This window comes from Calcarisporiella thermophila, assembly GCF_041956535.1.
Source record: "Calcarisporiella thermophila strain CBS 279.70 unplaced genomic scaffold VTP21scaffold_32, whole genome shotgun sequence".
Classification (NCBI taxonomy): Eukaryota; Fungi; Calcarisporiellomycota; class Calcarisporiellomycetes; order Calcarisporiellales; family Calcarisporiellaceae; genus Calcarisporiella; species Calcarisporiella thermophila.
The window spans coordinates 36,868-61,638 of NW_027192222.1; the positions used below are offsets into that span (position 1 = coordinate 36,868).

General features: G+C 41.4%; 11 protein-coding genes across 11 annotated transcripts; 4 read left to right on the forward strand and 7 right to left on the reverse strand.

Annotated features, from left to right (window-relative positions):
* Positions 1 to 125: 125 nt before the first annotated feature.
* Positions 126 to 2,113, forward strand: VTP21DRAFT_7680 (uncharacterized protein; the record flags this gene model as incomplete). Its single annotated transcript, XM_069398448.1, has 10 exons — positions 126 to 315; positions 384 to 501; positions 556 to 806; positions 869 to 983; positions 1,057 to 1,071; positions 1,135 to 1,169; positions 1,239 to 1,310; positions 1,372 to 1,713; positions 1,776 to 1,841; positions 1,932 to 2,113. 10 exons carry the CDS (start codon positions 126 to 128, stop codon positions 2,111 to 2,113), a joined length of 1,386 nt encoding a protein of 461 aa, XP_069246249.1.
* Positions 2,114 to 4,260: 2,147 nt separating this feature from the next.
* VTP21DRAFT_7681 (uncharacterized protein) lies at positions 4,261 to 4,833 on the reverse strand (the record flags this gene model as incomplete). Its single annotated transcript, XM_069398449.1, has 1 exon — positions 4,261 to 4,833. The coding sequence occupies one exon, from the start codon at positions 4,831 to 4,833 to the stop codon at positions 4,261 to 4,263; it is 573 nt and encodes a 190-aa protein (XP_069246250.1).
* Positions 4,834 to 4,944: 111 nt separating this feature from the next.
* VTP21DRAFT_7682 (uncharacterized protein) lies at positions 4,945 to 5,871 on the reverse strand (the record flags this gene model as incomplete). Its single annotated transcript, XM_069398450.1, has 1 exon — positions 4,945 to 5,871. One exon carries the CDS (start codon positions 5,869 to 5,871, stop codon positions 4,945 to 4,947), a length of 927 nt encoding a protein of 308 aa, XP_069246251.1.
* A 3,012-nt stretch (positions 5,872 to 8,883) lies between these two features.
* Positions 8,884 to 10,061, reverse strand: VTP21DRAFT_7683 (uncharacterized protein; the record flags this gene model as incomplete). The annotated part of the gene is made up of 3 exons (XM_069398451.1): positions 8,884 to 9,755; positions 9,830 to 9,904; positions 9,962 to 10,061. The coding sequence occupies 3 exons, from the start codon at positions 10,059 to 10,061 to the stop codon at positions 8,884 to 8,886; spliced, it is 1,047 nt and encodes a 348-aa protein (XP_069246252.1).
* A 595-nt stretch (positions 10,062 to 10,656) lies between these two features.
* VTP21DRAFT_7684 (uncharacterized protein) lies at positions 10,657 to 13,397 on the reverse strand (the record flags this gene model as incomplete). The annotated part of the gene is made up of 3 exons (XM_069398452.1): positions 10,657 to 12,037; positions 12,112 to 12,316; positions 12,398 to 13,397. 3 exons carry the CDS (start codon positions 13,395 to 13,397, stop codon positions 10,657 to 10,659), a joined length of 2,586 nt encoding a protein of 861 aa, XP_069246253.1.
* A 1,233-nt stretch (positions 13,398 to 14,630) lies between these two features.
* Positions 14,631 to 14,977, reverse strand: VTP21DRAFT_7685 (uncharacterized protein; the record flags this gene model as incomplete). The annotated part of the gene is made up of 2 exons (XM_069398453.1): positions 14,631 to 14,851; positions 14,908 to 14,977. 2 exons carry the CDS (start codon positions 14,975 to 14,977, stop codon positions 14,631 to 14,633), a joined length of 291 nt encoding a protein of 96 aa, XP_069246254.1.
* Positions 14,978 to 15,422: 445 nt separating this feature from the next.
* Positions 15,423 to 16,155, forward strand: VTP21DRAFT_7686 (uncharacterized protein; the record flags this gene model as incomplete). The annotated part of the gene is made up of 2 exons (XM_069398454.1): positions 15,423 to 15,431; positions 15,502 to 16,155. 2 exons carry the CDS (start codon positions 15,423 to 15,425, stop codon positions 16,153 to 16,155), a joined length of 663 nt encoding a protein of 220 aa, XP_069246255.1.
* Positions 16,156 to 16,469: 314 nt separating this feature from the next.
* Positions 16,470 to 18,422, reverse strand: VTP21DRAFT_7687 (uncharacterized protein; the record flags this gene model as incomplete). Its single annotated transcript, XM_069398455.1, has 5 exons — positions 16,470 to 16,849; positions 16,932 to 17,235; positions 17,330 to 17,577; positions 17,656 to 17,902; positions 18,000 to 18,422. 5 exons carry the CDS (start codon positions 18,420 to 18,422, stop codon positions 16,470 to 16,472), a joined length of 1,602 nt encoding a protein of 533 aa, XP_069246256.1.
* A 293-nt stretch (positions 18,423 to 18,715) lies between these two features.
* Positions 18,716 to 20,653, forward strand: VTP21DRAFT_7688 (uncharacterized protein; the record flags this gene model as incomplete). The annotated part of the gene is made up of 10 exons (XM_069398456.1): positions 18,716 to 18,793; positions 18,857 to 18,916; positions 18,983 to 19,111; positions 19,181 to 19,288; positions 19,356 to 19,460; positions 19,538 to 19,687; positions 19,755 to 19,889; positions 19,953 to 20,065; positions 20,130 to 20,286; positions 20,363 to 20,653. 10 exons carry the CDS (start codon positions 18,716 to 18,718, stop codon positions 20,651 to 20,653), a joined length of 1,326 nt encoding a protein of 441 aa, XP_069246257.1.
* A 370-nt stretch (positions 20,654 to 21,023) lies between these two features.
* VTP21DRAFT_7689 (uncharacterized protein) lies at positions 21,024 to 23,176 on the forward strand (the record flags this gene model as incomplete). Its single annotated transcript, XM_069398457.1, has 3 exons — positions 21,024 to 21,239; positions 21,356 to 22,132; positions 22,214 to 23,176. 3 exons carry the CDS (start codon positions 21,024 to 21,026, stop codon positions 23,174 to 23,176), a joined length of 1,956 nt encoding a protein of 651 aa, XP_069246258.1.
* Positions 23,177 to 23,879: 703 nt separating this feature from the next.
* Positions 23,880 to 24,763, reverse strand: VTP21DRAFT_7690 (uncharacterized protein; the record flags this gene model as incomplete). Its single annotated transcript, XM_069398459.1, has 3 exons — positions 23,880 to 24,217; positions 24,300 to 24,432; positions 24,509 to 24,763. 3 exons carry the CDS (start codon positions 24,761 to 24,763, stop codon positions 23,880 to 23,882), a joined length of 726 nt encoding a protein of 241 aa, XP_069246259.1.
* Between the last annotated feature and the right edge of the window lie 8 nt (positions 24,764 to 24,771).

The following is a 24,771-nucleotide window of genomic DNA, read 5'->3' on the forward strand; positions in this document are numbered from 1 at the left end:
TTTTTATTTCCCCTATTTTCGTCCTTTGCCAAATAGCTTGCTTCGTTTCAAAGACCCTAATATACGCGTAATTAGTCTCATTATACTTCGCACTGGCTTTTTATTTGAAAAAGTATATCGAAGTAATGCTCCGTTCCCTAAATTTACTATTGCTATTTGTCCTCATCTTAAGGACCACATTCGCCCTCCCAATTGAGGTGATAAGGCTTCATGAGCGTTCAACAAAGCTTGTGTCGCCTCATTTCACGAACTATACCATCACATTTAACGAACCAAAGCTCTGCGATCCTGGCGTAAAGCAGTATTCTGGCTATAGTGTGTTTCTTTAATTCTGCCTATTTTCAATTCTATGCGTCTCTAACCAATGTGATTTCTACCATCAGTGCATACCCCCGATGACAAGCATATATTTTTCTGGTTTTTCGAGGCTCGTAACAATCCTGAGAATGCGCCGGTGACTCTATGGCTCAACGGAGGTCCAGGTTGCTCAAGTCTTATCGGGTATTTAGCTATTTTTAAATAGTATCTGTAGCTCTTTATTAATATACTATAAAGTATTTTCGAAGAAATGGGCCCATGTTCTTCCGATGGGAGCAAGACTATCTATCGCAAGCATTCCTGGACTGAGGTTTCGAATATGCTCTTCCTTGATCAACCAACGGGGACTGGATACTCATATGGCAACATGAGTGATGACTCCACCGTGAAAGCTGGGCAAGTTGTGTATAAATTCCTTCAACTTTGGTTGACCCACTTTGATAAATACCAGAAGCTGCCTTTTCATATCTTCGGAGAATCCTACGCGGGTGAGTAGTTGGCTGTAACTTCTCAAATAGGCTGACCTATTTAATTAATGTCAAACTTATAGGCCATTATATTCCATCATTTGCGCGTACCATCATGGAGAACAACAAAAAATCAACAGATGAAAAACTGGTTCACATCAACCTTATGAGCATAGGAATTGGCAACGGGTGGATTGAGTAAGCATTGCTCTCCTTTAGCTATTTCGGTTTCACATTCTCACCTTTTACTTTTTTCTCATTTCCGCTGTAGTGCCCTAACTCAATAGTAAGCATACAATCATATGTTATTATTAGAAAATTGACTCAATTTATGTCTATGCATTAATAGCGGGAATTATGGTAACTTTATGTGCGAAAATCCCAGTGAGTGCTGCTGTATTTGTTGCTATGAGCTCGTCGTCACTGACTTGAAACTCTTTATTTTTATTTAAGTTAAACAACTGACCTCCAAAGAGAATTGCACCAAGATCCAACATGAATATGAAGTGAGCTGTAAACCACAGAGTATGTGACATATCTTCAACTATATCAATACTCTCTCGTTGACAATCCTTTTATCATTTAGTCCAAAAATGTTACAGCGACATCTCCAATACCACGCAGTGTGCTTTTGCAGACGAGTTATGCACGAATATAACCTACGTCCCTTTTCTCGATACACACCTAAATATATACAACTTCGTTCAGAGTGAGAAAGAGCAGATCCCAAGTGCCTGGGTGCAATATCTCCGTAAACCAGATGTAATGGAAGAGTTGGGAGCACATCCAAGTGTGAACTATACTGACTGCTCGGACCCTGTTGGCTCGAAATTTGGAAAGATTGGCGATTCGGCGATGCCGTTTCATCAAGATGTGGAGTATCTGCTCGAAAAGAAACTAAGAGTACTTCTATACGCAGGAGATCAAGGTACTTCATTTCGATCGAAATTTATTACCCCAATGCTAACAAATTTTCAATCACCTCACTAGATTTTATTTGCAATTGGTTTGGTAACCTGGAATTATCTAACAAACTCCAATGGAGTGGCCGTAAAAGTAGGCAACCTATTCTACTGGAATAGCTAATCCTTTCAAAAAACTAACGCTTCTCCTTTCGTTTCTATTATTTTTTAAAAAAATATCTAGTTTATGCAAATAAAGACCTCGAAGAGTGGAGCTACAAGAAGAGGCCTGCAGGCGAGCAAAAGTCGTATGGTAATCTCGCGTTTACGACAATATATGGAGCTGGACATGAAGTACCCTATTTTCAGCCTGAAGTGTCCCTCTACATGTTCCGTTCGTGGTTAGGAGGAAAAATGCATTTCTAAATTTGAATATTTAGTCCCCACATCAGTTTATCTATACATTTATTCGACTCTCCGTATTGCGCTATTTGCTTGTATAAGTCGAGTAATTTATTTGAATCTCGCTGCTGTATTCGCGCTTTATATATTGTACATTGAAAATCATGAAAAGCGGTATAATTATAATTATATATTATATTTTCCACTCAAATCAAATCTCTTTCAATAAATATTGCCAAGAGTAGAGGCAACTGCTCACCCCCTCCTTCCTTGAACACTTATGCTCGAATTCAGCTCGTTCTTTCCGTACTTCTCACATGATTTCAATGTATGGTTCACGCAATGCATTACATACGACCGTATATACCACTTCTCCTTTTCTGTTTTGCGCGAATCTTGGATGATACACTGGTTTCTAACAACAAATAAACTCATCTAAAGTAACAATAACGCGCCTCAGCCTCTCTACGCAAATCCTATCCCTCATATTCTTTTGGCCGTTTGAAAGATAAAATTTAGAAATTAGTGATGGATAAATTTATCGAACAATACCATCGTACAGAGGATTTTGATCTTTTCGAAAAAGCGGGATTGTGTTTTATCGGCAGTAAAGTTGGTTATTATAGCATTATAATAACAAGGAGGTGAAGATAATACTACCTCCTCAACAGTCTAGTTCCAAAGCTCTTGTGCCTTGGTTGCGTCCTTACACTCTTCTGTCGCCACGCTTCTACATATTCCTTTTTCACCACGGGTGGACATTTTGCTCGGGCGGCCTATTATCTTTCTTCATAATAAATCGCTATATCCCAAGAAAGTTGCAAACAAAATATTCAATATTGTGAACATCGTATAAGCAGGCACGGTTAGATTTTAATACATAATTTTACTTATCTGTAATAGTATCTTTCAGTAAATATGATCTATTTATTAAAAATAAAGAGCTACCGCAGAACTTTCCGGAGATATATTACAAAGACCTCTTCTTTAGATTTCTCTCATGAGATAATTCTATCTTAGAAAAATATGACCATCCAACAAAAGGTTGTTTGAATTTTTACCAGTTTTTTGGAGAGATTCTAGTCCCCCAGTCCCTCTAGGCACATAATTTGGCGAAAAAAGGTAACTACTTGTATAGTAAAACGAATTATTACTGGTCCGTAAATATATGCTCCACGTCTCTGGAAGTTTAAATTTTCGATGGAAGTGAGCCTGGTAGAGATTTTACCAGTATAAGATCCACCACAATATGGGATCCATTTCGTTGGCAGCAGCCCAAATTAGTGGGGAGTCAAAGGGTGCCAATCTCGTATCAAACAATGGTAATTCGGTATATACATCACATGCTTCGTTTTATGGATATCCCTAGCATACGAATTGCTCAATTACACCAAGAGATACATCTTCAAAATTGAACCCTAAGCGATTTGGGTCTAGTCTCTGTGCCATTGTCATCACAGGCTTCTTGATAGAATTGAACGAGTAGTCATCTTTTCTATCGAGTCTTCGCTCTGATTGCCGAGTTGTTGCTCCTTAGCTGCCGCCGCGCCATTTTAATCTCGATTCAAATTCACAGCTCAACTTGTTAAATGGGATTTTTCAGAGCATTCAGGGAATAATATTCTCGAATGAAACAATAGTTCCTTTTTACAGACCACTAGAAAGGAATATTTAATTAATTCTCATATCAATTGGCTATACACAGTGAATTTAGCTCTACCCTTGCTGTAAATATTCTATAGTTCCTTTATACATGAATTCCGTAGAGAGGCTGATTTAGCCTTCGGATTATATTTTCTGTCTTTACGGAACTTGGATAATTTAAGTGTATAAATAGCCTTTAGATCCTATTCTTTGTAACTGGAGTCAACAAGAAGTAGCTAGAACATTATTGGTTGCAATTACAATGTCATCGTTATTAGTGGGATATATGGCGATTAGGAGTGTGATAGGAATAATATGTAAGACATAGATAAATCAAAGAAATCAAATTAATACAAAGACAATCCTGTCTATTATTACAATCATACGAAAATGCTCTTGAATAAGTTAGAGATGTTGTGAAATTTGGAGTATTTATCTGGTTGCAGTTACTGCTCTTGTAAAAGCTATGTCCCCCTTTATGCTCGTTAACCAACATTAGATATCATATGCGCCCGAATTATATATTTTTAAGATAAATCGTCCTCGCAGTCTCCTTCTTCCAACTCCTCCTCAGTGAACCATATATGTGGATCGCTTATCCCGTTTTGTAGGCGCAAACTGGAGTATATATTCACCAGTTTGAAGAGCTTTGGATTTTTCGAACGATTCCATATTCCACTGTGTATGAATCCCAAGTCCGACCAGATTCGCTCTGATACAGCTGCGGTTGCAGACATTGAGAGTACGGTGATGGCAAGCTTCGCTAACTCTGGAGAGAGTGACGTATGTACTTTCCACCACAATATGGGATCCATTTCTTTGGCAGCAGCCCAAATTAGTGGGGAGTCAAACGGTGCCGATCTCGAATTAAACAATAGTAATTCGGTATATATATCACATGCTTCGTCTTGTGGATATCTCTCGCTTAGGAATTGCTCAATGTCTCCAAGCGACACATCTTTAAAATTAAACGCTGAGCGATTAGGGTCGAGTACCTGAGCTATCGTCATCACAGGCTTCTTGATAAAATTGAAACGAGCAGCAATCTTTTCTATCAAGTCTTCGCTCAGATTGCCGGGTTGTTGCTCAGCCATTCTCATTAATGAATGGTAGTGTTGATTGACTATTGAAAGGCGGGGAAAGTCTCTTTCAAGATCAACAACTACATCTGCAATTGGTTTAGTAAAGTTGCGCAATGCTTCCACTTTATCTCACCACGTATCTTGAAGCAAACAGCGTAGTTCAGATGAAGTGAGCTCCAAAGCTGCCGTTTGGAGAGGTGTTCGCGAGGACAAAATAGATTCCAGGCATTTTGAGTAAGAGAGCCAGCGAGCCTCTACTGGAAGAGTAAGAGCAATTTCATGACCAAGCTTCTCTCTTTGAATCTTCTTAAGAATGGAATAAGGAATCGGGTGATTTATAAACCACTTCGCTATTGCTTTCACTTCTCCAACTATGGTCACCGTCCAGGGTAGATTTAAAACATCTTTAAGAAGTAATTTGGTGGCATGTAAAGCGCATCCATAACATACGAGGTTGCTAAACTCCTTTTCAAGGATACTCCAGGCTATTTTCATAGTTGCCGTGTTATCCGTCACTACAGCTTTCACCTTATTAGGGCCAATTCTCCTGATAGTATTTGATATTTTATTTGCAGCGTATTCTCCTGTATATTGATTAGCATCTGTAAATATAGCGTCGTAGAAGAAGGGCTTAGGCGTAGTTATTACAAATATCATTACAACTTCTCCTCTGATACTTGTCGAATCGGTCAAAAGACATATATTCTCGCTATTTTCTAAACTTTGATCGAGCTCTTGTTTGACGTCTCCGAATATTTTGGACAAAATAGAGTCCGCAAGTCGACTTCGTGAAATAGGATTGTAGCCAGGTCTTATTTTCTTCAAAAATTGTCGAAAATATTCATTTTCAACAAAGTCGAACGCTACACCTTCACTAAATAAAGCTTTTGCGAGCAATTCATCGACCTCAGTTATATCTTCCTCAGCAGCTTCAGGTAAAATGCGCTTATGCTTTCCTAGGTTTATGGTCGTCGAACTAGAAGGAATTGTGTCTGATCTTGCCAACTCGGAAATGTTATAATTTGTCCCTGGGTAGCGACATCTTAATAAATGCATTCTGATTTGGTTCGCACCTTCTGTCCAAAACATTGTACCGCAGTTATTACAACGGACGAGTGAAGATTGCTCGCCCTGTTTAATTATATCGACGGATTCCAAGATGTTATTTTTTTCATTATCCATTTTCAACTAAAACCAACAAAACAAATGATTTATAAAAGTCGAGCAGTGAAATCAATTTTTTTAAAAAATAATACCGTAAGAAAGCGAAATGATGGATCTCATGAGTAGAATTGAATGTTTTTAAAAGGGAAGAGACGGAGGCATTTTAAAATGGTTTTTATTTTTCTCACCGAGAAAATATAGATAAATTTGAGAAACTCAGCAGAAATACTGGATTTAGAAATTAGAGAATCAGTTTCAGAAATTTCTGCAACTATTAATATATCTTGAAAAATTCTATTTCTAGAATAATTACTCATTATATATGTTATTAAGATACAAAAGATTATATAGATACGAAAGATATCAGGTCTGATCGATTAATTGTACATTTTTTGTCCTTGCTCTTTCGTAATACAGTATTTATTCTCGCTAAAAGCATCAAACGATATAGTAAAGAGCTAAATTCACTTGATCAACTAAATAATCTATGACTAGCAAAGAGGTCTTACATTAATATTTATATACAATAGAAGGGATTGACGCATTTATTTTTCTTATAGCCTCTCTCGGCTACAAGTATTTGATTCGCTGTTTATAAATCACGAGCAAACTCTACATTTGTTCAAAGTAGCTCATCGCGGTTTCATATCTGTAATATACTCGATGTCATATTGATCCCATGCTCCCTCCTCTACCCCCTCCTTCACGTCCAGCATGACAGAATCCTCGGTAGTTTTGGCGGCAACCACTTTAATATAGATATCGCCGATATGACCTCACATGCGACTAGTTGGGCTGTTTTGCAAAGCAAAGAGATATTCTCCTACAAGAATTCCAAAATGATACTTAACTAGTCATGATATCAATATCGACCTTAAATGCACATTACTTACACTCTTCGATTGTTTTCAACCGTGCCTTTGAACTTTCTTTGGAATGATGCGTTGAATATCACTGAAAACCAAGGAAATAAATTTCTGTAAGAATTGAATATGGGAGTAGGTAGTCATATCTTTCTAAACTATGCCTGGATCTCTTACGCATTTCGTCCGCTTTTCAATACGCATAAGGGTCTGTTTCGGAACATAAGGGACTTCTGAAGAGCGTCCGCATTGCCTTTTCTTTCTGGTTTTAAGAAGAAAGATGATTTTCACTTCAGTCCCCGTATATCAATCGTATTTGATATATCGCCTACTTACAAGTGAGATAATAGCACTTTGTGTGCTTCACGCTGATCACACATACCGCAAATATCGGTGAAATACTTCGCAAAGAATTTGACCCTCATGGCTTGCCAATTACAGACTCTATAGATAATGTTAGCTGTATCTTAGTTGGTGTATTATACCAACCTACTCAGTTTATCGGATCATAATTGTTGGCCTCACATTTAGCAGGATAGAAATACTTTTGTCCATATTTATCGGTAATCTTGTACGCTTGATATTCTCGAGCTGTTTCTTTACTCCCTAAGAATGTTCTTGCATTCTGTTTATCAGAGCATATCAAATGATACTCAGCAGTAGATAGAAGTGAAGAAAAAAAGCAATAGTTTTGGTTATCTAATGTCTACGATTTATTAAATACTCGACGTCCAATGGGGTATTCCCTTCCGACATTGAGATAGCTTGGGGATGATATTGGGATTTGTTTTGGTTGGCTTCTCGAGACGCCTAATTCTTACATATATATCAGTTTTTTCATATTATATTTCTAACCTAGTTGATGTGGATTCTTGAAAAACTCCATTGTGATCAGTTGGAACAAAGGAGAAATTCTAAATTCTAAATTCTAACTATAACCTAACTATTTAAAATTCATAACAACACATAGATATTAAAAATATTAAACAAATCGTTTGACTATTAAGAGGCTACACAGTGACCCACTATTTCTCTTATCTCTCTTTAGACAAAGGCACATCACTTGGATGTTAGGACAAGATATATCAAACCCAATCGCCGAGTCATTATGGTCACGAATTTAGAATAATATCTTTGTTAGGTTTATCTACGCCCTTGTTTGCGATAAAAAGGACAATCATCTATTTTCATTTATTAATCTAAAGATAGCACATATAGTATTCGCCGTATATAAGTCAAGAGTAAAACCTGCATTGCTCAACGTGGTTCATATTAGTATCATTTTTTGCATATAAATCGAAATAGCAGTAATATTGTTATTTCTAAGTAGTAATTCATCTTACCGCTATTCGGTAATTTATAATGGATATATGGTCAGTCTTCAAACGGTGAGTCTCACCTTTTAAGCATTCGAGTATCTATTCAGGACGCAGATTATATGGTTTTATTCTATTTGTTCGTGGAGATGACATGCCAGTTATTCCTCTCATTTGAGTATGCGAGGAGAGAGAAATTTCCTTTATTGTTTACCATTTGTTCTTGGTCTTTTTGTAAACTCGTCAAGAAAAGGTAAGCAAAAGTGAGATGAATAGCGGACATGTCACCTCCACGAACAAATTGAGTAAAATCCATATAATCTGCGTCCAGAATAGATACTCGAATGCTTAAAAGGTGTGACTTACCGTTTGGAGACTGACCGTTTATCCATTGTAGGTTACGAATAGCGGTAAGATGAATTACTACTTGTGCAAGTAGCCATCCATCTCGATGCCGATATATGCTCCGCTGAATTCGTGCCCTATTATCAGCCTGAGATACCTCTATACACGTTTCGTTCGTGGTTGGGGGGGGGGGGAATGCACATTTAAATATGATTATTTGGTTCCTACACCACTTATCTATGCATTTTTTGCTTGTGAATATCGAGTAATTTATTTGAATCTTGCTGATGTATTCTCTTTATATATATTATAAAGTGAAACCGTGAAAAAATCAATTTTAGTTTTTCTTTATTTTACCAATTTAAATCCATCCTCTATCATTATAAATTACCAGAGGCAGAAGCAAATGCACGCTCCCACCTTCCCTTAAACTCCTCCGCTCGCATTTTCAGCTCATCCTCTCCGTGTTTCTCGCATGCTTTCAATACCTGGTTCACACAGTGCATTACATGCAACCGTGCGTAATCCTTCTCCTTCTCTGTTTTACACGAATCTTGGATGGCCCCCACCAACTTATCTTCGGTTTCCAACAACGAAAAGAACTCGTCCGCAGTAATTTTAGCACGTCTCCAAGCCTCCTCTTCTCCAAGATAAGCGTGAGATTTCAAGCTTTCCGAAATGAGCATTGCGTAGGCAGAAGGATCTACATTGTTGGAATAGAGCCCATAATATTGGCCTATCAAATAGGTTTGAAAGGCTTTGTCAAAAGTTTCCTCGCTCTGCTTCTTTATAAAAGCACGCATCAAGCGTCGAATATCCACCTGCGCTGGGTCAAGATTATAGGTGAAGCGATCCGCAAGCATAGTAAATGCTACTTCTGGTTTGCCCAATCTACAGGCCTTGCGGATTAGAATCTCCGTTGTTGTCCTCCCGATGGGCAGCAACTTCTTGCGCCATTGAGCAATCAAATCGGGTAGTTTTTCGATTTCACCAGGATGTTGTACATGATATCGCACGAGGTGGTTGAGAGCAGTGTGTCGTGGAAGCTCATGTTCACCACGAGAAGGATCCGTCTTTTCCATAAGGCTCTCGTAAAGGGAGGCAAATTTAGGTTCGGATTCTGGCTTGGAGGTATCGGTAGTTTGAGAAGAGGCAGAATCGAAATCTTTTTCGGAAAACGCATCCTCAATCTCGAGCTCTTCCTCAAGCGCCGCGAGATCCTCTTCAATGGAGGCGCGCTTCTTCTTTAATACTATTCATATATGATCGTATTAGTTGATGAAACAATTCAAAAATTCTGCCTAAAAAACAAAGAAGGCTATAAACCTGTAGGCGCGGTAAAGAATGGGCGACTGGATGCTCGATTCCATGTAGCAGTAACATTGACCTCGTAGAACCGCCCTAAATCAGATGGGTCATTATAAATCTAGAAACTTGTACTACTCGACGAAATGTTACCTCTTGCAATAGTTGTAGAATTATGCAATTTACTTCCTCTACTCTCCGCTGCATGTCGCCATGCGTGCCGAAATACTGGCAGGATTCTTCGTGATAGCATGTTTTATTTTTTAAGATCTCGACGGCAGTTTACCTCTGGACTTTGTTTTCTGTCTTGCTGGACTGCTATTGCTGCGCCTCATATTCTCCATAAGGTATCGAAACAAATTAAACAATCAATTGACATCGTATAATCCGAATACAAGATAATCGAAAAATATGGTAAAAAAATTGATGAATGACGAGAAATAGTATAAAATTTAGTTTGCTTGCTTTATTTCTCGCTAATATATCAATATGAAAAATTACTCAACTCTTTAAGTCTCAGGGATTTAATTCATGATAATTATATATCGGGAGATAGGTTTGCCAAAAACTACCAATTTAGAATAATAGTATAATAATAATAATACTTATTAGGGATGCAAAGGCATCGAATGTTGTATGATTTTGAAATTTATTGTACAAGATTAAGTATAAAATGATATAAATGAAAATGTCCTTGTGGTTGGTATAGAAGGTGATTCTAACTACTAATTACATCGATTGAAGTCGTGTTGCAAAAGAAAAATGGCAAAGAAATTGCTCCTCTATATAGCCTTTAACTCGCATCTTATTTCTCGAATTCATTGATTTATCATCCCATAAATATATCATTATGAGGTCGTTGCATTATCTACACTTTCATAGTCATTAACTGAGAGGCTCTCTCCTGCATCCCACTCATCTTCCCAGTCTCTATCCATCCATTCATCTCTCATTGCCTCGTAGTTATTGGTATCATGAATTTCAATAACCTCTGGTAAATCTCCGCCTTTCTCAGGAAGAATCTTTCGTGGTTTTCCCAAAATTCTCTTTCTCTGCTCGCGCCGTGGAATGTTCGTCAAACGCCAAAACCGAATAAATTGTGGCGAAAGAGATATATTAACTCTTCTCCACAGCTTTTGTTCTGCACATACATCGCGCCAAAAATCAAGCATGTCGATATTCCTAGTAAGTCGCCATTCATCGATTGCTCGCCGCTTACGAATATGCCAGAGATTTTGTCTCTTGGTCTCAACATCTTCACCACTGTCCTCATAATACTCATATCCTTCTATCTCAAATTCAGGGACCTGTTGAAAACCAAGTTCTCTCCATAAGTCTTTTCCTATTGTTGCCCCAGAATTATCATGATAGACTGACAAATCATCTTCCTTCTCATCGTCACCCTCTTCCATAACTCCATCTGTATCACTTGAAGATTCATTTTCGGCACGCCTTCTCTTCCGCTCTTCATGCTCGCTATCCTCGCTGTCATCTTCCTCCGTTGAGCCCATGGCAATACCATTGATTTCCATTTCGTTGTCACTTTCACGCCTTTCCTCATGCAAGTTGCGCTTTCGTTTGTGCTTACCAATTTCTGCATTAATATTTGTATTTTCGATTGACCATTGGCTTTTTTCCTCACTAAAGCGTGCCCATGGGCCACAAGTGATGTAGCCATCTCGGCGAATAAAAGGTCTGTTGAGACGAGTTGGCATCTCACGAAAATATTCCTTTAGAGATAAAGATTTGCGCTCGTGTCGGGAAATTGCTGCCGTCACATCAGAGAGTTCAATCAAATGTTCATACTTTCCAACCTCGTCAGCGTCCATTAATTTAAATCCTTGACGGTGCTGTGATCCTTGGCCATTTTCACCACTAGATATATTCATGGCATCAGTCGAGTTTGCTAGAGCAGGAGGGGATGTGGATTCCGAGCAAGTATTTTGAGTGGAAATCGCAACATCCTCTTCCTCTTCTGAACCAAGTATCCCTTCCCACTCAGATCCATACTCGCTCCCCTCTTTCAGAGGAGCATTGGAGTCGGAAATATCTTCTTCATCGCTTGAATTGGTATCTACACGGACGCTGCTCGGTGGAAAGCGCCGGCGTCGTTCCTCAGCAAGAAAAATAGCATAGCCAAGGACATCATAGAGCCAATCGTGGAGGATAGCACCAAAATAAATGACATTATCCTTGAAAAATTGGGTTGAAGGACGCTGGACGTAAAATCTAGATAAATAAGATGTATGCGATAATCGATTGAATAATTAGATTTTTTTTAATAACCCAAGGTTACTACATACATTTCCGAAAAGGATTTCAGTCTACGCAATTTTATGAGATCAAAATATTTCTGATTCAAAGGAGCCGGATTTATCTCTTCAACAGGATCATTTTTCAATTCATGGTGTTCAAGCAGAGCACTAAGATGCTCGCTTTCGCGGTTCTCGAACTCAAGCCATGCGTCTGATACTTCTCGTGCAGCCGGAATGTCGCTCAAGGGTATAGCTATATATAAAAGCGAAGGTTGAAGGAGATTTTTAATACTCTCAATAGATAACTTAGCCATCACACAAAAAATTAGCTTACGCTCGAATCCTTTGGACAGCTTTTGCAGCCAACGTAAATAAAGCTCGACTTGTATATCATTCTTTGTAGGAACCGATTTGGCTATGGCTCGCAGGTTTCGCTTACCAAATCGTCCAAGGGCTTCAAAAAACTGCTCCTTCTCAATTGCAGTCCAGTAGACTCCCTCAACAATCGAGTCAGATAAGCAATTGCTCGATCTAGAGTGGTGAAGTGTTTGAGATTCTTCATGGAATATTATTCCATAGTCGCGCGTATGCTGGATGCACCAGCGAATGGAAGGAACTCGAGTACGAATTATGCGGCGCCATGTCGGTAATTGGGTCGTCTGCTGAAATTCGACGGATGTTCGTCTTCGTATCTTATTTGTGGTTGCCTCGAGTTGAGGAGTTGGCTTTGATCGTATTTTACGCCTCCCACTTTGACCCTCTCCTTCATAACCGCTGGTATTTTCTCCTCTCATTTCGCGGGCAGGCCCTTCCCCGCTGCTCTCATTTCTTTGCCTTGCCACCGCAAGCAATTTTTGTCTTCTCAACCTGAGCTGATTTTGTCTTTCCAAAGTGCGCTGCATTTTTTCTCTCTGGGCTGGAGGTAATGCTTCAATTCGCTTCAATCGTTGCATCTTACGCAATCTTCTATCCTCCTCCTTAAGCTGTCGAATTTTAAGCATCCTCTGATCATGTTCATGTCTCTCTTCAGGCGTCATGCGATTTCGTTCTTCACGCTGACGTCTTTTCGTCTCCCGTATTTTTAACAGTCGTAACTGTTCACTCTCATTAAGTGTTGCTATTTCTGCAAGTCTCTGTTCCTCTGTCATTTTGTTCTTTCGAATATAATATCGTCGACATTTATCACTATTCTTGATCTTTCTTATCCGCTCTTCCTCAGGCAATTGTTCGAGCTCGCGCTGTTTTTCAGCTAGGAACCGCTCCCTGGCTTTCGCTCGATAGATCTTCTTTCTCTCATATCTTCTCTTTCGCCTCGCAATTTCAACTTCGTTCATTTTAGCAAGTTTATTTCAAGTTTCAATCATTTCAAACATTGTTTTTCCAAAAATATTTAGCAGTCATAAAATCGCGTGTACTCCAATTTTAGAAAGCGAACTCTTCGGCATAAGGGTTGATATGAGCCAAAATTCCGCCTTGGATCTCCAACTTTACGGCATTGCAAACCTCTGTTACCTACCACCGGAGTATTCACTCGAATCTAGATCCCAATTTTATGGGCATTTTATAGCTTTTCCTACCAAGGCCATTTTTACGATTCGAGGCAGTCGCTTAAATGAAAATGAATGCCCTGAATCGAATCCTTGTGAAGAGATTCCAGAATACTTCTCGTTTATAATATCTCAATCATCGGAAACTTGGACAATACCTGTGGTGAAAAGATTGGGTGGCGATGCTGGTCGTCTGATGTCTGAGGATGAAGGTGAATCGTTTCTATTTGAAACTCAATTAATAAAGGTGGATGGGGAAGCAAGAGCTCACATCAGGAGATATATGAGTAATCTTTCAACAAGAATTGGAGACGGTGAAGGGATCGTAGTGTGCATAGGTGAAATGAAGATGCGACTGGTGGAGGGGTGATGATTTTACCACCGCCTTCATGTATATATGTATATAACATTTATCCCCTTAAGCTTCTCACAGACTTCCTCTTACTATATCTTTACCATTAACAATAAGCTAATATATCCATCAGCTTTTGCTAAAATACATCTATCATGGTATTTTGCTCATTTTAAACCATCCTCTTAGAAACATGTAACGTGTCTTTTAGTGCAAGTGCGGACAGAGAAGTTTTTGGCCTAGCTTTGTATAGACAACCAGCTATCCACTGGCTTATTGTAGGAGAAAAGGGATTTATAAAACGCTCTTTTAACACAAAAATTTTCTATGTATGAGCAGACTCCCAAACTTATATATAGCAGGGTAATCTTCATTGTAAAATTGCCAAAAAATATTTGTAAGCATAGTTTAGTTCCGAGAATAATAGTTAATACTGCTCAATAGTGCAATTATCTGACCTGGTTTCTGCAAATCATCAAGGATTTAACGTTGTTGTGAAGGGGAAAAAGCGTTAGTAGCCAGTCAATATTTGTAAGAGTATTCGTAGGACCATCCTCAGTTTCATTGTAGAGATGTGAGGTTTTTAATAGAAACAGAAAAATAGGATCAAAAATCAAACACGAAAAGAAATGTTCAAAAGACCCAGAAATAATTTACGCAATAAATAATTATTCTCTCCTAGTTAAATCCTCATCGTTCGCGGACGATTTTTGAAGTTTTTCCTGTGCTTTCTTTTGTGCCCCCATATACAGAGATCCACCAACTGCTGCCAAAACTGTCGCTCCCTGAGCTAGCACACGCAATCTCATCATACGATTGGCATGTTCACGGTTTCCTTGGCGCAACGCAATGGTTGCTGCAACAAGCGCAAAGACCGTTACTCCAATTCCTGGAATTAGAAAGCATAAGCATTAAAGTTATAAGAGAAATTTAAATTATAGACACCTATTGGGACAATCGGCTCTTGTTTCGATTTACGCTTGATACGATCCCATACGAATTCGGGTTCTGACATATTTTATTAGATCAAAGTCTCCCGAGTCGTTTTAAAAATCAACACTTTTTCCCGTACGAATGTGGCTAAGCCACCCAACACGACTTTAAATTTTGCCACCATTTTATTTTTTTTTTTTTGTTGCCAAAGTTTAGTTCTTAAAGAATGCACCCGATTGCAAGTACACGCTTCAAGGAAGCGCGAGGAGGCATTTAGGATATTTCTGAACCGGAAATAACTCATTAACACTATAATATATATTAATCTTGTTTATAATAGAAAAAGAGAAGCCTTTGCGCATTCCACTCCGCGATAAGTCCAATTCACAAATTCCTAAACCCACTCAGAGACCGTGTCCGCGAGAATCAGTTAGCGAGCGAAAACTATTCAATCTAAAACCACTTCATTCTAAAAAGAGAGCGGTTGGTATTTGTAACTGAATCTCACGGTTTATAACATTCATTCCATGAATCAAGTCCATTATTACGATATCCTTGATAATATCTTGTTCATCTGTGGGTGTTGTTTTTATTTGCTTTGGATAGACAAAACAGCTCGCAGTACCAGGGAAACAGCTATGTTTATCGTCGGATACTGAAGAGTTGGCGGAGATGGACCTTGAACAAGGTGAAAGCGGTCCAGGGATAGAAGAGTATATGTTGGAAAGGAACAAGCCTGATAAAGTGTCATCGGCGGTGGGTGGAGTATACCGCTATTTTGTTAGTTTTGTAGAGGATGATATGGTCCCCATACGGTGGAAGAAGAGTGTGGAAAAGCACAACATAGAGAAGGGGAAAGGGGAGAAAGACTCTGTGAATTGCGAAGAGTCTGAGCTTGATACTAATGCGCAGAGTCCAGATAAGAGCAAAGGCTGTACCCCTTCCCATATTGAATTTAGAGGGGTAGAGGGGGAGTATGCTTTCTCCCAAAATATCTCTCCAGTCCTCGCGCCCAACGCACCCACCAAATCTCCCAGCTCCCACTTTTTAACTCCAGAGTCGCCTTCACAATCACTTCCTAGCATACCTTCACCTGAGCTTAAGCCCGCGGCATTGTTTCCTCCTCCACCAGGTCGTGATCCTTCTTCCTTAAAGCCTACAGTACGTACTCGCACAGATTTTTGGTATCGAATAGAGACAGATCCACTACCGCCGACAAAGAGTGATGATGAACTTAAGCAGGCTTACTATACTCCTTAAAAGTTTACATACTATTCTGCAGAGCATTAGCATTGAGACAGCGAATTTTTTGTATGGAATAAAAAAACATCATTTCTTGCTTGTTGCAAATAACATAAAATCAAATAATTATAGATATAAACAGTTCTAGAGTTACAAAAAAGAAAAAAATTGCTCTTGAAAAATAAAATAAACGGAAGTTTTAACAAAAAAAACATCACATTATTGCCACTCATCTCTAGAGTATTATCCCCTTTAAGATATATAATAAGTCTATGACGACGTATATGTAGTAACACGTATGCTAGATTAGATGAAAGCTCATATAAAATTTCCTAAATATGCTCTGGCGCCCTAAACGAGAATTCATGGACTGCATAAGGAAAATCAAAATCTCGTGTGCTTCTCAGTCGCATAAATCGGTAACCAGGCTCTTGCAAAATGAACTCGCAGTCAAATATCTTTCCTATATGCGTGCTCTTCCACCACAGCCAGCCTTTCTCGCTTCTTCTTGCGGGGGCATCGGGTCCCAGCTCGCGGCAAACCACTTCAGGTAAAGGAGGGCCAACAATAGTCCAACTTATACCGTCTTGAGAGGTTTCGATAACAAGCGCAGAAAAGTAGTCCTTGTCTTGAGATATAAGAAGGCGATATATGATTGGAAAAGGAACAGGGAAAAGGAGATCTAATCCGATATAATCTCCTTCTGCAATATCTGATTAAATGCATGGTATATAGTTAAACATATTTCTCACGGGTATGTAAAGTTTAACAAATCGCTTTAATTGATAACTTACTCTCATGGGTTCTCCATACCGTTGAATCCTTTCCGTCTACGGCAAAATGATAGGGAGAATTAAAAAAGTCATTGGAATCATGGTACCGTTCGTGTAGAGATTCGCTTTCGCTTATGTTCAAGGAAGGATTGTAACGGAATAATCGGACGTCCGGGAACGAATGCTTGCTTGCTAAAAAGAGACAGCGATCGTTATGGCAGGGGGAACGAACATCGCGCTGATAGATGGTAGGACTGAGCTCTTGGGTCTGGAAAACGCCAGTGCCACGAGAGAGATTATCATATAGTCTTGTCAAGCCTTTGTGCTGTTAATTGGAAAAAGGTAGACACAAAGAGGCAGTGCTCAGTTAAATCTCTGCACGATCCAATTTATTAAAATTGTCTGCATTGTGATCCTACCATATAAATCTCGTTCCTTCTCCACCCATCTCCTGCGCTGAAAGCTTTGTATTGAGGCAATTCTACAAGATCGTTTTCAAGTTGGTAGGGCGGCTGGTTCATATAGGTAGTGAAATACATATCTCCGTAGGCGAATTCAGTAGGGTCCATCTGTGTTTCGGATGCAAGCCTCATAAATCGAACCACATTTTCTCGCGACACAAAAGCACCGGTACCAACCCACGAAAAACAAGTATGTAGATTGACCGCTAAAAGGCGGAGCGCCAAGTGTTAGTACAGGATAGTGTCATAATAGAATTGAGCCGTTAGGGGAAATGGATACTCACCATCATCGAAAAAGCACCAGCGCCAAGTAGCAGAATACACACGCTCGTTGGTATCCGTGTGTACAAGGTGCGGTGACCGCAAAAAGTTGGCGTACATACTGCGTAGATTTTTCACCAGCCAATCATCGTCCTGAAAGAAGCAGTAGGGAGTGCTTGCCATAGAACATGCCATATAGCGTGCGATGAAAAGCATATTGCCAGGCGAATTATACACTTCCACTTTGCTAGGACAATGTTTTGCAAACATCTAAGAAAATGGGATACCAAGTCAGTATACGCATCAAAACATTGGTTCAGACGCTCGTTCCAACGCCAGCATATTAAAACAGTATATCAACCATTACCTCACGAGTTAAATGCACATTCTGGTTGTTATTCCAAATCATTATGGTCTTAAACATTTCGTATTTACATAGATGTTGCACAATCTCTTTCAAGTTTTTCAATCGCATCCAATTCAGTAACACTGCAGTTACTTGTCCTGCGCCGTCCTGCGGATAGATTTTCGCCATTAGATCCATTTCTCTATCCCCGCTACCTTTGTCTCTAGACCATGGAGAGAAGAAATACAAGTAGAGAACAAAGAGGGCAGCAAAGGTAAAAACAACAGCGCGATTGTGTGTTCGCGATTTTCTCAGTGTGCCATGTCTTATTCGGGAAAATTTGCGCAGCAAGGAAAGTGGGAAGGAAGGTCGGTGGCCAACGAACTGGTCAGTATTGACGTTAATGTGCACATGTGAGCGAGCATGGAATTTCGGCCGAACCATCGAATACTGCCAAGAATACTGTACAATTCACCAGCGTGTTTTTCTAGCGTGCGTTTCTGGTACACTATCGGGATCAAGTGGAAGATGATGAAATCGAAGAAATTCTGTAAAAGCGGAGGAATATAGGCAATAATATTTTATGGTAATGGATATGAATGCAATAAAAAATACTGCGCCGCCATCTGAGCTCAATTTAGTGACCGGGACTGCGTAATCACCTACTCTAGTCGACGCGTGCTCTTTTTTCTCGATTTTATCATTAGGAGAACCGCAAAAACTAGACTGTGCTTACTATGTCAACAACCAAAATTAAGGAAGATTTGAGTCCCGCTGTGGATGCTGCAATGCCACAGGCCGAGGAGCTTGCTAGAGTGAGATTTCACACACTATATTCCCCATGGATTCCGCTGATCGCTTCATTTCTTCTTTATTAGCAAAATAAGTTAAGTGAAGCGATCGAGAAGCTGCTCGTAATTGAAAAGAAAGCACGGCAGGTAAATCACAAGTCTCCACGTCTACTACTCCGACATCAATACAGATCGATTTCTAATTTTAAACAGGCCGAAGATCTTGCATCAACCAGCCGGATTCTCGTCGGGATCATTCGTCTATGCTTTGAAGCCCAGGAATGGCAGCTATTGAATGAGAATATCGTATTACTTTCTAAGAAGCACGGTCAGCTCAAGCAGGTACGATGTTGACTGGGTTCCTGGGGCATATTTCGACATCAAAATGCTTAATCATTTTTCTCTCTTTAGGCGGTGACTAAAATGGTTCAAGAGGCCATGACCTATATCGACCGTACGCCGGACGAGCCCACCAAGTTAGAATTGATTGATACATTACGTACGGTTACCGAGGGCAAGGTAAATATTGGATATCATTCTATTGCATAATATATTTAAGAAAAATACATGGTCACTTTATTGTTAGATGTATGTGGAAGTGGAACGAGCACGCCTAACGCGGATGCTGGCCAAGATCCGAGAAGAGGAAGGAAAAATCGCGGAGGCTGCTGATATCCTACAAGAGCTCCAGGTGAGAAACTCTTCAAGGATCTCCGCATAGAGCATTTATACTGATTGAGATTTTCTTTCATTTGCTTGATATGACAGGTCGAAACTTTCGGTTCCATGGAAAAACGAGAGAAGACCGACTTCATCCTTGAACAGATGCGTCTCACGCTGGCAAAGAAGGACTACACCCGCATGCAAATTATCAGCAAGAAGATCAATACGAAATTCTTTGCTGTTACCGAGAATCAGGTCGGCTTTACTTTAGATTCGCGCCAATACTGCCCCTGAAATTTACACCGTCTTTTACCTACCATAGGATTTGAAGCTGCGCTACTACGAACTTATGATATACTATGCTCTTCACGAGAACCAGTACTTGAATGCCTGTAAATACTATCGCGAGGTCTATAATACACCTTCAGTGCTAGACGACGAGGAGAAATGGAAAGAGGTAATCCATTTCAATTCAGCTCGCCCGCTATAATTGTTGACCTGATTTATCATCTTTGAACAGATTCTGCAAAATGTAGTTCTGTTTGTAGTGTTATCGCCGTTTGACAACGAGCAACATGACCTCATTCACCGTATCTACGAGGATGAGCGGCTAAGCGCGCTTCCACTCCACTAGTAAAATGTCTCTGCATTCGGGAAATTAGACCAGAGTTATTGAGATTTATTTTCTCATTTTTAGTGAGCTTGTCAAATGCTTTATCACCAGCGAACTCATGCGGTGGCCAAGGATCGAAGAGATATACGCAGAATCCCTGCGACAGTCCTACGTGTTCGGGGTGGGCGACGAAGGGGGAGAGCGGAGGTGGCAAGAGCTTCGCGACCGTGTTATTGAACATGTATGGTTTTAAGCTGATGCTGTGAATTTTTTCCATTGCTGCTACTTACACCACTTTTATCATGTCGCTACCGCAGAACATCCGGGTGGTGGCCAAGTACTACGACCGCATCACAACGAAGCGACTGACCCAGCTGCTGGACCTAACCCCCGATGCCACGGAGGCATTCTTGTCGAAGCTGGTCGTGTCGAAAACGATATATGCACGGATTGATCGACTGGATGGGGTGATCACATTCACCACCCCAAAGGATCCCAACGACGCGCTGAACGAGTGGTCTGATAATATCAACACGCTGCTGGGCTTGATCGAGAAGACATGCCACTTGATCACAAAAGAAGAAATGGTGTCGCTCATTTCTTCCTGATTCGACGCTGTGGGAGGATTCATGGGCCTGAGCATATTGGGTTGCTCGAGAATGCTACATTGCAATACTTTTTTTTAATTAAACATTTGTTTATCTGTGAGAAGGGCGGGTGTGCATTCTCTGCCGTTGCAGCTCAGGTGCTCCGCGATGCATGCACGGAGTGGGAGCAAAAAGAAATTTGTGATGCAACCGGAAAATTCTTTTAAGACTAAGGAAAAACCTGATCTCGGGTTCTCCCAACTTTCTTTTGCCCTAAGAGCTTCCTTCTCCGGCTCTGTACGAGGAAAGCTTGCGGCGATAGAGTTGATACCCATCCCCTGTAGTCAAATCTGCAACATCCACTCTCATTACTCCCTGAGTGCCCAAACCAATGATGGGGGACGATATCTTCAGCACCATCCCCAAAATCAGATCGCTCCCTCTGCCCTCCCATCAGAACTCATTTGTTTTTGTGATTGAAAGCCCGGTCGAGCATCTTCAATCCGTTCCAGAAAAGGCCCAGAGCCCCATTTCAGACGACCATGCCGGTAAGACATCCGAGTGCGCATTACCTGCAAGGGCATGCGAAATGTGCCGCATGAAGAAGGTAACTAAGAGGCCCCACTCTCGATGCATTAAAGCTTTGGTATCGCAGTACATCTGCGCCATCCTTACTCCATCAATCCCTTGCACCTAAATGTTGATTACTTGTCCATTTCTTAGAATCGCTGCAGCCGCGAACTTCCTTCCTGCAGACGTTGCGTCAAAGCGGGCGTGAAATGCGTCTACGCTGAACACACCGACGTCGCTGATTTCGTGCAGATGTTCGCGCAACGCCTAAACCAGGAGGCAGCGCGCGCGTTGCAGTATCAGCACCAACTGGACGACTTTTGGAATTCGCTCATTAAGCCCCTGCCCCTTCTATCCTCCTCGAGCAACAGCAGCGACTCGAGCAATAGCAGTGATGAATCGAGCGTAGGGGATCGTTTTTTGAATCTGCCGCGCTCTTGGTCGCTGATGCAGACTCCGCAGGGTATAACCATCCAGACCAACCTCCGCACGATTGGAGACCTCTTCGCGTTTTGTAACGCCAACCTTAGCGGCCCTTCTCTCCAGCCCCTCCCCTCGTGGCGTACCCCACGACGTCGTAAAAGGTCCAAAACTCCCCCCGTCACCATAGAGATCGTCCTGGCGCGGCAGTACGGCCTCTACTGCAACAAAAACTACACACAGGAGCTTGTGTCCACGCGTTCCTCCACCCACTTTCCCATCATCATTGCCAAACTTATACAGCTGATAATGGACTGCCCGTTTCTACACAGAGTGATTCCGCCGGGAAGATTCCTGAGGGAGCATAAGCAAGGGACCCTGGATCCCGCGGTGTGGTGGGCCGTCATTGCATGGACAGCTTGGCACGCATACACTCAACACCAGATGGCAGAGCACCACATGCTCCCGATAGTTGCCCGTTCCGCCTTTGCCAATGCAGAAAAACTATTGGTAAATTGCTACTTTCCAGTTGTAATAAGAGGGGGGACCACATTTATAACTTAACCCTATCTGTGTTTCTATCATGGATAGAAAGAGAAGTTCGACGACCCATCCATCTCCACGATTATTGCCGCAATGGCACTCCACTATTGCTGCCTCTACGGGGACAAGAGCACCGCGTATCTCTCCCTGGCGCGACAGCATTTGGATGCATTGCGCCTCGCAAACTATGAGCAGAATCTCCCACCCCGCGAGGCCGAGCACTTCCGACGCGCAGCACTACTAGTGGGATTCTTTGAGTACATGACGGCTCACTTTGTGCTGCCGGGTTTCCCAGCAAGCGAGGAGTTCAATTTTGAGGTGCATCGCTTGCCTGATGACGAGCCAGGCAGCTTTGAGTACGTCCTCTCCGATCTGGAAAGCGCCCTCACGCTGAGAGAGGTGGATTGCCTGCTGCGGCGCAAGGATACGTACCCCTCTGAAGACGAATACGTTGCTCAAGTTCAACAGCGGGTCTCGGAGCGGTACACGGGTAGGCAGGCTATTGTGGGGCGAAGTGATTTTTGGACCAAGGTGACACGCAATGCAAAATCCAGGCTGGAGGCAGAGTATGAGATTGCGGTATTGTCGGGGTTTGTGCAGGTGCACAGTTCGCTCTTCATCGCCGCGACGTCAAGCCTGCTTGACCAACGGCATCATCCGGCGGGAAAGTCTCCGCCCAAACAGCGAAGATCAGAGTGGAGTTTGGCGGAGAACCTAGCCTACGATGTGTCGATGTGGGCGGCCGATCGCATGGTGATGGTCATGGAGCGCCTGGTGGAGATCGGCGAGTACTGTCTCATTGCCGAAATGACAGAAGGGCTCAACAGCGCCTTCAAGGTGTACACCCAGCTCTATAAGTGCGTGACCTCCGAACGGAAGCTGGCTAGCCGGAGATGTCTCTCCGTCCTGGCCGTGCTGCGGTCGTGTGCAGCGATGGGTTTGAGAGAGCCGCGGGAGCTGTTCAACCAAATCAAGCAGTTCGTGGATGAGAATGGAATCGAGGATAATTAATTGATGTATTATTTGCTCTGTTGTTTGTACTTCATTTCATCATTCGCGTGTTCTTTGATATTTCTGTTTTTATTTTTTTTTTAAACTTCGTCCTACTGTTTTATTTGCTCTCCTCCCTCCTCCCCCTCCTCAGCTCCCCAGCTCCCTTGGATTCTATAATTATTCCCAACTTATTCCCTCCTCCCCCTACATATTATCCACCTCCTATCTCTTGTACTCATGAATATATCCTTTACCAATGAAGCAAGAAAAGCGTGGCAAACTATTTGTATTTCCATGAATTCTTGACCTTGCTTTGCAAATAGCCCACACCCTGTCTTATCCCTACCTACCATCCCTCCTACGGCGGGTGGGCACGTGTGTCCGTGCTCGGAATATGCAACTCTGTCGTTGATTTTGCTCAATGGACTATGCCGTTGTAAAATTAAGTTGAATGCAATTTTAGGACAATCTAATCATTCCCCTCATCCTCTATAGCTGTACGTAACCTTATTCCCTCCCCTTCCTCCACATCCCTCTTTCATCCTTGCTTACAGCGACTAAGAGGATAAATGGTATTTAATTAGGTGATGCATACCACAGTTAGACCAGTCAAATTGGAGCAGTGTCACAGATATCCAAGTGTGATAAATGGTTAATTAGATGCCGAAAATATTATACAAAACAACGAAGAAAAAGAAAAATAGGTCATATGTACATGCATTCAGAGAATTGCCTCGCATACATCGCAAACACTACACAGTGCAATCACTCCAGTTGCTTCTTCACAAGAGATGAGAACCTCACCAGGGCACTCCTTGCTATGCTCCTCCACTATGAATGCTATCCGCTTCCTTCCGTCCGCATCAATGGATAAGCCACAGCTGGCGCACTCTATACCTCCGGCATGGGTGGTTATGATATTCGGACTACTGCACCGAAAACATGCACGAAAGCAAGGATGATTAGAGGAGAGAGTAGATTCATATGCGTGAATAGTGTGTGCAAGATCGGATTCTTCTTGCGCAAGAATAGTGTCGAGGATTGGATCATACTCGGACTCTGAAGCAACCATGCCATAAGTTAGCTCGTAGGCGAGAAAGGACGCATAGTAAGAGAGGGAATAAAGTGAAGCAGTGCTCACCGTGTTTAATCTCATTCACAAAATCGAATTCCAATAGATTATCCATCTCAACATTTCCAACCTCGGCCATATAGGCTCGCTCGTGTTCCTCCTGAAATCGTTTCCATTCCTGTGCAACCACATCACGTAACCACTGTTGAAGAGAATTGAATCCGACACAAAGTTTTAGAGATCATACTATAATACCACCGAGTATGGAAAATTCTTACAGCATCTTCGTTGCAATCCACATTACCTTCGCTTATGAGGCCGTTTCTTCTTTTGTTTATCGCTTCTTGCCGAGATAGTTTGATGCGTTCGACGCACTGCTGTTTAAATCGATCTCTCCATTGCTGGCTAGCTGGCTGCAGCAGTCGTCGCCGCGTTGTGTGATTGTGGCGATGCCGAGACATAGGGGGAGATGCGATGGATCTTGTTGAGCTGCCTTGCTTTAGATGACCAGAGAGTTGGGGTATTGATATCATTAAAGCAT